The 12,620-nt window shown below is 47.1% G+C and overlaps 1 protein-coding gene across 3 annotated transcripts in view; it reads left to right on the forward strand.

Annotated features, from left to right (window-relative positions):
- Positions 1-12,620, forward strand: part of PROM1 (prominin 1) — a 53,020-nt gene that overhangs the window by 35,614 nt on the left and 4,786 nt on the right. For all 3 annotated transcript variants that reach the window (XM_014549331.1, XM_014549333.1, XM_014549332.1), the window contains exons 14-20: positions 1,356-1,440; positions 3,241-3,384; positions 4,064-4,135; positions 5,560-5,652; positions 6,878-6,931; positions 8,570-8,650; positions 9,041-9,109. In XM_014549331.1, the coding sequence (XP_014404817.1) occupies positions 1,356-1,440; positions 3,241-3,384; positions 4,064-4,135; positions 5,560-5,652; positions 6,878-6,931; positions 8,570-8,650; positions 9,041-9,109 (598 nt within the window). The remainder of the gene's footprint in view (positions 1-1,355; positions 1,441-3,240; positions 3,385-4,063; positions 4,136-5,559; positions 5,653-6,877; positions 6,932-8,569; positions 8,651-9,040; positions 9,110-12,620) is intronic.

Consider the following 12,620-nt stretch of genomic DNA (forward strand, 5'->3'; position numbering starts at 1 on the left):
ATGTTCTAGGCCTGTGGTCGGCAAACTGCGGCGCTTTGGCCCCTTGAGTGTGGCTCTTCCTAAGCCTTAGGAGTACCCTAATTAAGTTAATAACAATGCACCTACCTATATAGTTTAAGTTTAAAAAATTTGGCTCTCAAAAGAAATTTTAATCGTTGTACTGTTGATATTTGGCTCTGTTGACCAATGAGTTTGCCGACCACTGTTCTAGGCAGACATTATCAATCCATTGGTGTTTCTGTGCACGATTAAACCATCCCTATGTGGAGAGGACAAGACCACGTTCTTTGTGATTCTGGCTCCTGCAGAACTCTAGTCTTCCTTCTGTTAGGACGTCAAGCTTTCTGTTCCAGCAGCACCAGCCTACTAGGGGCTCTCTACGGAGGGCTATCACACCTCCTAGGGATGCGGAGTGTTTCTTCTCCAGGCACCTCTCAGGGCTCGAGGGCTCTGGCTGCAGCACAGGGAGGATGCACCCTCAGGAAGTGGCTGTGTGGGTGACAGAAATATGCATCAGATGAGGCTCAGGGGAGGTGGTTTTCTCATTTTAAGGAAGCGCAGAGAGGTGAGACCAAGTCAGGTTTCTAGCCAAAGGATCCTGACCTGTCGGTAGCCCCCTGGGTGTCTCCATCCTGCCATTAGAATATGCCTCCAACCAGGTGTTTAGTGAGTGAAGCTCAGCCCTGGGGATACAGAGAGAGATGGGCTGGCAGAGGTTTGACAGAACCTTTTAATAAAGCCCAAGATATGCCTTGTAACACCTACTTATAGCAAGTGTTGTTTTATTTTTTGTTAAATTTAATTTTTTAATATTTTATTGATTTCAGAGGAAGGGAGAAGGAGAGAGAGAGAAACATCAATGATGAGAGAGAATCATTGATAAGCTGCCTCCTGCGTGCCCCCCACTGGGGATTGAGCTCCCAACCCGGGCATGTGCCCTGACCGGGTATCAAACCCTAACCTCCTGGTTCATAGGTCAGCACTCAACCACCCAGCCACACAGGCTGGGCTAGGGTGTTTTTAAATGAGAATTTATTTCTTTCTGATGTATAAATGTGTTATTCCTTATAGACCTGGAAAGAACACAGAGGAGACAGACAGAAGAACATATTTACCGATCCTACTGAATCTGTTTCCAAATGGGACATTTTGTAAAGTGGGGAATGAAGTCAGGAACGGTGGGCACCACGGGGGTCCGGGCCGCCGCTGGTGACAGCCTGCTGCGTGGACCCCCAGCGGCCACTTTGTTCACAGATTAAACAGACACTATTACCCCTTCTTTTCCTCGTTGGCAGTGGACAGGGGGGGGCCACAGCTGCCTCTCTGGTTCATGGTCGCTCTGCTTATCCCCACAGTGACTGCAAAGACAACAAAGGCATCTACACTGCCCTGCAGCTGGAGAATGTCTACAATGTCAGTAAGCATCTCACCATTGAGGAGGTACGCACCCGGAACCAGCCAGGACGTTCCCGTGGCTCTTTCCCCAATCCACTTGTCTTTGCTGCTTCAAAAGGGGGTGAAATTCATATAAAATCAACCATTTTGGAGTGACACTTCGTATGTCCTAATTCCAAAACACTTGCATCCCTCCCCGCCAGTTGGTGTCTCTCTTGAGGCATGAGTACCCCCAGTTGATTGTCCCCTAACAGGGCCTCCAAGGGAAAGATTCTGTCTCCCTGAGGGTTGGTGTTCCGAGAGGAGCAAGCCCCACTTGCTTCGCAGGGAGATTGGCTCTATAAGACTGGCCACCGTTTTCTGCCAGGTCCCTGGAGGGGGGCTAGGCACTAAGAGCTATGGGCTCTCCTGAGCTCGGCTGGCCCTGGGCCCAGGACAGTGTAGGAGCAGGGATGGAAGGGGACAGGATGGAATGGCCCCTTCTGACCAGCAGAGGGAGCAGGAGAGTTTTAGCTGCCCAGGCTCAGGGTGCCATCTGTCAAGGCCATCCCCACTCCCCTACACCTCCAGGCCCTCTGGGTTTCTCAGCTGTGTCTCAACCAATAGGCATGTGTCTCCCTCTCCCTCTCCCTCCCTTTCTCCCTTCTGCTCTCTCTAAATATCCTTGGGTGAGGATTAACAAAACAAATTAAAACATTTTAAAAGGGGGTTACAGTATACACATTTTGTATTGATTATATTCCCTAAATATACCTTGCCTATATACATAAATAAAAATGTAATTTTGTAACCAAGCCTAAATAAATGCCCTCCACACATTTCCCCATCATGCCTGCCATCGGACGTTTTCTCTGTGTGCCAGGATGAGTAGCAGTGGGTGCGGAGGGCCCAGCATCCTCGGGCACCACACACCGCCGGCACTACCGGCTGGCTCTTAGGACGACCCCAGGCCATCCTCCCTGCTCCCATAAATGCATGCTCCCCAACCACCTGAGTCCAGTGCCTGTGCCTTCTGTCCCGGATGCAGCCTGCCTGCCCCCTTTCAGCATCTCTTTCGTTAAGACTCACTCAGAAGCCACCTCCTCTGTTTCGCCCTCCCTGCCTCCTCTCCTAGAAGGTTCTCTCCCATCCCTGGTGTCCTGGTGCAGGTCCTGTGCCTTTATTATGATATTGCCTCTGCCTTTTGAGGTCCTTGAGACTAAAGATGTGCTGTTATTTTGCTTTGCACCCCACCTCCTCACATAGCGCTCTGCGTAGGGCATAAGGAAAGAGGCAGGGAAGGGGTGCGAGGGGAGGGAAGAGTTAAGAAGAAATGCCAGTCAAGTGCCTGTGTATTTTTTTTGTCCTGTGTAATTTTTTTTCTAAATATATTTTTATTGATATCACATCAATGATGAGAGAGAATCATTGATTGGCTGCCTCCTGCGCACCCCCTACTGGGGATGGAGCCGAAACCGGGGCATGTGTCCTGACGGGGAATCGAACTCTGACCTCCTGGTCTATAGGTCAATGCTCAACCACTGAACCATGCTGTTCGGGCTCCTGTAATTAAAAAAAAAAAAAAAAAGAAACAGATTTTTTTGAGAGAGAGGAAGGGAGAAGGAGAGAAACAATGATCAACTGTCTCCTGCATGTGCCCCCCCCCCCCCGTGGGGGATGGAGCCCGCAACCTGGGCATGTGCCAAGCCTGGGAATCAAACCAGCAACCTTTCACCTTTCAGTGGTAAAGGGATGACGCCCAACCAACTGAGCCACACTGGCCAGGGCTGTCTGATGTAATTTCATTGCTCCTCTGTGACTTTTTTTGGAGAAAAATGGACTTACTTATGACTTCTTATTGCACAGCACATTAGATACATGAACAATGAATTTGAAAAGATTAACGTGAACCTTGATGACATTATCCTCAAAGAAGAAGGAAAAAGAAACCTTCTGGATTTCAGTGACTCGGGAGTGGAGCAAATCGATTATGACACTTACTTGGCTGAGGTATGTATGACCCATGTGTCCACAATTGGTCTTTGGGGGGGGAATTAGAACACAAGTCTTTTTTAGTCTGTTTTGATTTACTTTTTTATTAAGATGAAATTCACATAATAGAAAAGCAACTATTTTTAAGTGAACAATCGCTAGTGTTCAGGATAATCGCACCGGGACACAAGGCCCCACCTCTGTCCAGCACGAGAACACCTCCATCGCCCAAAAACAGAGCCCTGTGTCCCTTCAGCAGCTGCCCCACATCCCCCCTCTTGGCCCTTGGTCGCCACCAACCTGTGCTCCATTTCTATGCATCTACCTGTCCTGGGTATTTGATATGAGTGGGATCTTGCAGGATGTGACCTTTGTGTTTAATGGCCTTCACTGACCCCTTCATGTGGCCCACCATTTTTGAGTCTGCAGGCCGATGCTCTATCCACTGAGCCAAACTGGTCAGGGCTAAGGCCACCATTTTTGAGGTTCATCTGCGTGACAGCATGTGCCAATCAGTACTTCTGTTCTCCATGTGGTAGCATAGTATGGTCGCATGGGTCTAAAGACGAATGCAGACGCTATGCATGAGTGTCTGCCTGACTTTATGGACCATGTTCCTTCTGTTGCCTATTAGACGTTATTAAGATTTTAAAAAACCATAGTCATTACATAGTTCTTTTTAATCTCTTTTTTTCAGACAGGTAAATCGTTAACCAAAGTGAATCTCTTAACATATGCAAGTGGTTTAAAAGAACACGCCGACAAGTTGGTGAGTCCCGAAGGCCCAGTTAAATTCTGAAATCCCTGTCAATATCCAATGTCAACACGGCTGTTAGGGGAGCTACTGAAGGGATTCCTCACACCACAAGGAACCCCTTCTTTTAAAAAAAATATTTTAATTTATTTCAGAGAGGAAGGGAGAGGGAGGAAAGAGGGAAACATCAACAATGAGAGAGAATCATTGATCAGCTGCCTCCTGCATGTCCCACACTAGGGATCAAGCCCAAAACCTGGGCATGAGCCCTGACCGGGAATCAAACTGTGACTTCCTGGTTCATAGGTCAACTCTCAACCACTGAGCCACACTAGCCCAGCAGATAATCCCTTCTTGACAAACACTTCTTCAAGTTTCCATCAGCAGCCATAGCCGCGTGGCCCAAAAATCTGTGAGCGTGGGAAGGCTCCCATGGTGGGCTCGGGGTGCACGCAGCTCTTCCCGAAGCCAGTGCTTGGTGCTGGTGCCCATAATGGATTTATCACTGGCTCTGTTTCTCTTCAGCAATCCCTCCTCTGCCAAACCCATTTGCATACGTGTTCCATGCAGCGCAGGGGATGGTAACTAAGGGCACGGGAGGAGATTCCGTGTGGTCCTCCATATCACTAATAAGACATGGCTGAGGGGTCCAGCTGGCGTGGTTCAGTGGTTGAGTGTCGACCTATGAACCAGTAGGTCACGGTTCAATTCCCAGTCAGGGCACATGCCCGTGTTGCAGGCTCAATCCCCAGTGAGGAGTGTGCAGGAGGCAGCCAATCAATGATTCTCTCTCATCGTTGATGTTTCTATCTTTTTCTCCGTCTCCCTTCTTCCCTGAAGTCAATAAAAATACATGGAAAAAAAAAAGAAGTGTCCCCATCCAAGCCTCCTTCATCAGCATCCCTTTCATTGGCTGCTCTGCTGGCTAGAAACAAAATGGTCCCTTTCAAGAAGCAGCGGAGCATGGGCTGGCAGCAGGGGGGTGGGGGGAGCACCTGGGGTCTGGAGGAAGACCCAGATGAAATCCTGACTCAGCCACTTCCTAACTGTGGGACCCTGGGCAAGACATTTCCCCATCTGTGCCCTAATTTCCTCACCCGTGAGACGGGGGCAGGAGGACCTTTACCCCTTCATACAGTAAACCCTACTGCGGTGTGAGTTCAAGAAGATGGGCTCAGTCAAGCCTTGGTTTTCTCATTGCAAAACAGGGACATGGGTACTATAAAGTGACTTATAGCTCTGTTACGGGAGGTGGGAGAGTGGGAACACAGCCCAAGGCGCTCAGGATGGCTAATGAATGTGGCTTAAAACTCATAGCTCGTGAGGCCCCTCCTGGCAGCTCCCAGGCCCACAGATACCATGGCACAAGGGCTGGGCATTCAAGTGCTCTGCCATCTGGAAAAATGGGGTTGATCTGTGTTTATTTCTTCCCTCTGTAGCCCCCCGGAGTCTTAAAAGAGTCCCTGACAAGGAACGTAATCAAGATCAAAGACATTCACAATATCAAGGCCCTGCCTTTGGAACTACAACTGGTAACAGTCAGCCTCTGGCATCTCCCTGCAAACTGACCACGGCCCATTCCACTGGTGGGCTTTCCTGTGGCCCAAGGACACGTGTGCATGTCACAAGGGTCAAATTCGATTGGCCTCAGGCCGAGAAGCTGAGCTATTTGGAGAAGCATATTAGCTCACTTGACCTCAACTTCAGAAGCTACTAGAACTAGCCTCTCTTTTTCTTCTAACTTTTTAATTCATTAGCGTATCCCCAAAATCCTCTTACTGAATTTTCTTAATGTTTGTGCTGTGCTCATCACAATTTTCTGCCATACTTGTTTATGCCCAGCACAAATTTGTTCATAGGTGTGTGTGTGTGTGTGTGTGTGTGTGTGTATTATTGACTTCAGAGAGGAAGGGAGGGGGAGAGATAGAAACATCAATGATGAGGAGAATCATTGATTGGCTGCTTCCTGCATGCCCCACACTGGGGACTGAACGCACAACCTAGGCATGTGCCCTGACCGGGAATCAAACCATGACCTCCTTGTTCATAGGTCAATACTTAACCACTGAGCAACACTGGCTGGGCCAAATTTGTTCACGTTAAAAGCTGGGTTTTGCATGTCCCTTAAATGTCTTCCTTCAAGCAGACTCAGAGCTCCATGGTTTTTTCAGAGCTGGAGCAACCTGTCTACAAATAGGCAAGTTATTCTGTACTCATGACCCACAGTGTAAACCAGAAGTTAGCTAACTCTGGCCCTGAAAACCACAGCCTGTGGGCCAAAGCTGGCCTGTTGTCCTCTTTTACAAAAAGTTTTATTGGGACTCAGCTGTGCTCCCTTATTCACAGATGATCTGTGGCTGCTCTTGGCTGCAAGAGCAGAGTAGAGTGGTTGGGATAGGGCATGGCCCGCAAAGCCTCAACTCTTTACTATCTGGTCTGAAACTGATAATGTTTGCCAGTCCCTGTTCTAAACCATACACGTTAAACCACTCGTGTTGGCCAGCTTTACTTTAAGTAACAGACTTGTATGCTATGCGCTGCCCTTTGCAGCTCTAGAATATGCATCCTGGTTTTCCAGTTCCCCACATAGAGGTGTGTGCGGCACATGGTTACTGGAGACTGGTGTTTTTGTTTTGTTTTTCAGAATGACACCCATTTCAGAGTAAAGTTGGATTTGGGTGAGGGGGGTGCAAAAGGTGTGTGATCTTGCTGCTTCATGTCATAAGCTGGAAACTATTGCCTCTGTTTATTTACTAGAAAGAACTACACCATCAAATTCAGGAGCTTCAACAAAGAGGCAGTGGATTGAAGGCAAGGATGTGTTTTCTTTTTCAGTCATGGGTCTTATTATAAAGCGCATACAGACTTTCAGAGATGTTGCTTTTTCAGGTACTTTACATTTTTAAAAAGTCTCAATGACTCACTTATTTTAAATGCCAAACTGGGTTTTCCTACCATGATTTTTTTGGTAAGTACTTCTATCAGTACAAACCTCATTTTGGCACAAGGTTGGGCCCATGGGAAAGCTGCACTTGGGTGTGTAGGATGCAGACTTAGAAGATGCACCAGTCACTTTCACCAAGATAATGCTGCCTAACAAACAGCCTTCAGGTCTCAGTGCCTTCTGACCACAGACTTTCACTGTTGGGTGGACTGTAGTCTTCTCCATACATTGCCTTCCCTAGAGACCAGCCTGGAGGAGCAGTTTCTATCTGGGTTGCCTCACATCCTCTGAGTGCAGAACAGGAATTTAGAGGATGAATGGGAACACAGGTTGCCCTTTAAGCCATTTCTTAGAACCAGCACATGGCCACTTCCTCTACATCCATTGGCCAAAGCATGCCCCACGAACATGCCTGTCATCACCAGGCAGCCGTGACCAACTAATACAGTTCACCACAGGGGCTCTCTGAGTTGGAAACATTTCCACAACGGAAACTGAGCTCCCGGGCTGTGTTGCATTCAGCTGTAGCCACCATGTCAATGGGCAGCTCAGGAATATTCCTCATTTAATGCAATGGGCTGCCCTGAAGGTTTTGAAGGTTAGCCCCACCACAGAAAACTTCATGTCCTTCTCTGGGCTTTCCTTGGAGCTCCGCATGTTTACCTTCATCATAGGGATTCTTGCCATATTTGACTGGGTCTCACCTGCCCACCCCACTGCTCCAGTAAACTGTGAGCTCCTTAGGTGGCCCTTGGTCCTCTCTCTGGGCAGCACTGAGCCTGCCTCTTTGTTGATGTACCAAGGTCTGACTTAGTTCCTCTGAAGACTATTAGGTTTACTCTGCTCTGGACTGTCCCTGTACCTTCAGTCATGGCTACCATTTCATAAGTGTGTGTCCCATGCCAAGGGAATCTGAGACAGACTGGTGACCTTATATAGATCCTGTGCCACCCCAACACACTTCAGAATTAAGGGTGACAACAGGCAGCTATGCACTGACCTTCAAGAGGGGCAGGTGGGGGCAGAAATCCACTCTTGACTCACTGTCTAGGCTATGTGCCCTGAGGTCTCTGGGCACCTCTAATTTGCACCAAGCTGTCCTGTGGGTAGGCATTGGCCTTGTTCTTATTTGTGTGACAGTGCAAAGCATGTGGACTTTGGAGTGAAAGTTCAAATTCCAGGTCTTAGGCTTCCTTGCTTATTGACTGGGCAGAGTCAGCCCCCTTGCCTATGAAGGGGCATAACAATACCTTCCTTTCGTCCTTATGAGTATTCAGTGATGTGATTCAGATAAAGGACCTAGCCCAGTATCTGGCTCAAATGCTTGCTACATATCCATGTCCTTCCCCCTGAACCTCAGAGCATTGAGCTGGTTCTATGGTCCCCTTGCCTTACAAGCTGTGGTGGTGTGGGATTGAATTAACAGCACTCACATCAGTACTCAAATTGTCCGATGAAACCCTTTTATCACTTGACACCATGTTGATTGTTGCTGTGTTTTCCAGGTGAAAGTGACCAATATTCTTGACGCTTTGGATTCTTCTCAGAAATTCATCACAAACGATCTTCCATCTATTATTATTGAAGTAAGACTTTTTTAAAAATAGTTTTTCTTTCTTTTCCTTTTTTTTCTTTTTTTGTTAATCCTCACCCAAGGATATTTTTCCATTGATTTTTTTAGAGAGAGTAGAAGGGATGGGGAGAGACACAGAGAGAGAAACATTGATGTGAGAGAGACACATCGATTGGTTGCCTCCCGCAAACACACCAATCAAGACTGGGGATCGAGCCTGTAACCCAGGTACATGCCCTTGACTGGCTGAGGACTGACACTCTCATCACTGAGCCAAACTGGCTGGGGCCAAAAAAGACATAAAAAAAAAATCAGTATGCCAATAAGTAGATATGTGACCATAACTACCTGACTCAGTAGAGTATCATCCTAACAGTTTTCCTACTCTTTGATTTCTTTCTAGGAAAGTAAGGAGTATGCAGATATAATCGTTTCATATTTTCAATATTATCTGAACTGGGCGAAGATCGCTGTAAGTAGCTTCTCTTTTATGACCATACGGAAGTCATGTGTTAGAACAGTCATTTTCTAGGTTAAAATCAGAAGGAAATAAAAATCAAATTCCTGCCCTAACCGGTTTGGCTCAGTGGACAGAGCGTCAGCTTGTGGACTCAAGGGTCTCAGGTTCGATTCCGGTCAAGGGCATGTACCTTGGTTGTGGGCACATCCCCAGTAGGGGGTGTGCGGGAGGCAGCTGATCGATGTTTCTCTCTCATCGATGTTTCTAACTCTCTATCCCTCTCCCTTCCTCTCTCTAAAAAATCAATAAAATATATTTTTTTAAAAATAAAATTCCCAGTAATTTGGTGGGAGATAAAGAAAAAGACCTTGAATGCAGGGACCACAACTGGAGGCTCCATGAGACACAGTACAAGTGCCATCCACACTGGGTGGCTCCTTGGGCCAACCACCAGGTTGGAGAATATGCCCCTCCTTGTCTCCCCCGGCAGCTTCCTGGGCTCACCTTCCTCACAGGGATCCTTGCCACACTTGACTGTGTCTCCCCGAGTGAACCATGAGCTCCCTAAGATAGAGTCCATTTGGAGCTTGGTTTGTACACACCATGGGCAGCACTGAGCCTAGGACATTGTTGGGTAGTCAGCTAGGTGTGGTTTAAACAACAGAGATTTATCATATCACAATTCTGGAGACCAGAAGTCCAAAATCAAGGTGTTGGTAGGGTTAGTTCCTTCTGATGCCCCTCTTCTTGGATTGTAGATAGCAGTCTTCTTTTTGTGTCTTTACTTGGTCTTTCCTCTGTGAGTGTCTGTCCAAATTTCCTCTTCTTTTGTAAGGGCACCCATCATGTTGGATTAAGGTCCACCCTAATGATCTCATTTCAACTGACTTGTCTCTTCAAAGACAGTATCTCCAAATATAGTTTTGAGGTACTGGGGTTAGGACTTCAACATGTGAACTTTTGGGGAATGCAATTCACTCCATAATCGTTATATCTCCATGAATATATCAGAAAAGTTGAAGAGCAAAGTTTCCAGGGGTTTTAAGGTAGCACATTGCTCCCAGCACCCAACTTTTGTGGAATATGGTGTCTTGAAAAATGCCTTTTGTCATCTTGAGCTCTGGGCTGGCTTCCCTCGAGGATTATTCCATTGGGGGAAGGTGATGCTTGTAGCTGACTAACTTGGGTGGGTGCTGCCAGCCAAATGGGCTTGAAGAAGTTTAGTAACTCAGGAAAATTTGGGCTACCCCTGAGCAGCCCTGGGCTTCTCAAATCCTATCCCTGACCCTTCACCATATGAGCCCAAACTGCCTGGCCATCTTCTTCTTTTCTGCCCCACCCCACATTCCAGCCACACTCCACTGCTTGATTTCCTGAAGCTTCCACATTTCTTTTTGTAAAATATATTTTTATTGATTTCAGAGAGGAAGGGAGAGGGAGAGATAGAAACATTAATGATGAGGGAGAATCATTGATCAGCTGCCTTCTACATGCGCCCCCCCCCCCCACTGGAGATTGAGCCTTGACTGGGAATTGAACCATGACATATCATTCATAGGTTGATTGATACTCAACAGCTAAGCCATGCTGGCCAGGCAAATGTTCACATTCTGCATATCATATCCCCCTTGCCAATCCCTGCCTCTGGTACCCACTCTCCTGCAGTTGGTGGGCTATGTACCTGGTCCTCCTTTAAGAGCCAGCTTCTTGATGTGCGTGCTGACACCTCTTCCCATGCCCCAGGTGTGAGGGCCTCGGGATCTTCTCAGTGCCAGCATCCAAGTGAGTGGTGGTGGAGGAAATGCATTATTGTTATCACCACCATCGCCACTGCACATCTCCTCCACTAGACCAAGGGACCACATTTGGGTCACATTCATACCTGGAATACAAAGCAAACACTCTGGAACCAAAGCGAGACTAGAAAGGAATTGCTGTGTTATATGTGAGCCACGCTGTGGGAATATTAAGTGGCCATTTGTACAAAATGATCAGAGCCACACCACGAGACTTGGAGAGAAAAGCAAAATGCAGAAAAACATACAGAATATGAGCCCTTACCCCACTTTCTGTAAAACTAACAGAAGCCTATACAGAGAGTGTGTAATGTTGTTTGAACTTGGAAGGACATAAGGTTATTAACATGGGTTGCCTTGTAAGGTCTATAGGTGAGCCAACCAAAGATGGAAGAGAAATAAGACACTCTCTATTCTCTATATTCCAATGTTTTTTGAGTGAATGAATGAATGTAGCTCTTTTAAGTCAATGGGATTGGAGCATCTGTCTGGGATTCACTGAACTTATTTACTTTCACCTCATTAATGAGTACATTGTTTTCTGTCTTCTAGAACAAGGTCAGCAGGTACTGCTGTTTTTGTAAATGAAACTTTATTGGCACTCAGCCACACCCATGTCTGGATATTGTCTGTGGCAGAGTCGGGCAATCTCACCTGCAAAGTTTAAACTATTTACTCTCTGGCCCTTTATAGGAAAAGTTTGCTGGCCCCAGTTCTGAAATGTGCACTTATTAGTTAACCAGCTTTCCATTTTCTTCCCACATCCTTTGTCAGATTCCAAAGGGGTCAGGTAAGAATTCAGACTGAGACACTTTGCTGGACAGGTGTACATTTTTTTTTAACAGGAGGAAAATCAGAGTTTAGTACATGCGCATGGGGAATTCACGTAGACATGATACAGCCATGAAAAGTCCAACATTGGGTATGCCGGGCATTTTGGACTAAGGAGAAAAGGGAGAGAATGGGGTATTAGATTTCAGAAGTGGCGATTCACAGGTAGTTGAGGAAGATCGGAACCCGCGTGGCAGGACAATTCTTGCTGGCTGACTCAGAAACAACGGGCACAGGGGCTACCGAGCTGACAGGCACCTGCCTGAACCCTCCTGTTGACCATGCTTAATTAGGCTAAGGCAGCATCCTAAGACCTCCTTCCAGAAGCAGGCTTCTCAGTCTGACTCTCAGGAGAGGGCGTGGGGAGGGTCAAAGGTTCTTTCTTAGTCTTTTGTTTCTTAATAAACAGCTTAAAATCAATATCCGAAAAAGCAGCTTCAGGATGGCAGACTTTTGATTCCTTCCGTCACCATGCAAGTCCCCGAGCAAATGCCTAGGGGTGTGAGCTAGAGGCCCAGGTTAATCAAGGGCAGCTTACACACGCTAGCTGTTCATTTTCTGCTGGTGGCTCACTGGTCCATGCGGGAAGGAAGGCCTGCAGTCCTATTCCCTTTTCTTTTCTTTTTTGTTTTTTGGTTTTTTTTTGTTTTAATGCTTAAAGTATTACAAAGAGTATTACATATGTCTCCTTCCCCCCGCCCCTTGACATTCCCCTGGCCTCCTCTCCCCCTTCCCCCCAGTGTCTTATGTCCATTGGTTATGCTTATATGCATGCATACAAGTCCTTTGGTTGATCTGTTACCCACCCCTGCCGCCCCCCAACCCTCCCCAGCCTTCCCGCTGTAGTTTGACAGTCTGTTCAATGCTGCTCTGCCTCTGTATCTATTTTTATTCAT

This window comes from Myotis brandtii, unplaced genomic scaffold (genome assembly GCF_000412655.1).
Source record: "Myotis brandtii unplaced genomic scaffold, ASM41265v1 scaffold547, whole genome shotgun sequence".
In the NCBI taxonomy this organism is placed as follows: domain Eukaryota; kingdom Metazoa; phylum Chordata; class Mammalia; order Chiroptera; family Vespertilionidae; genus Myotis; species Myotis brandtii.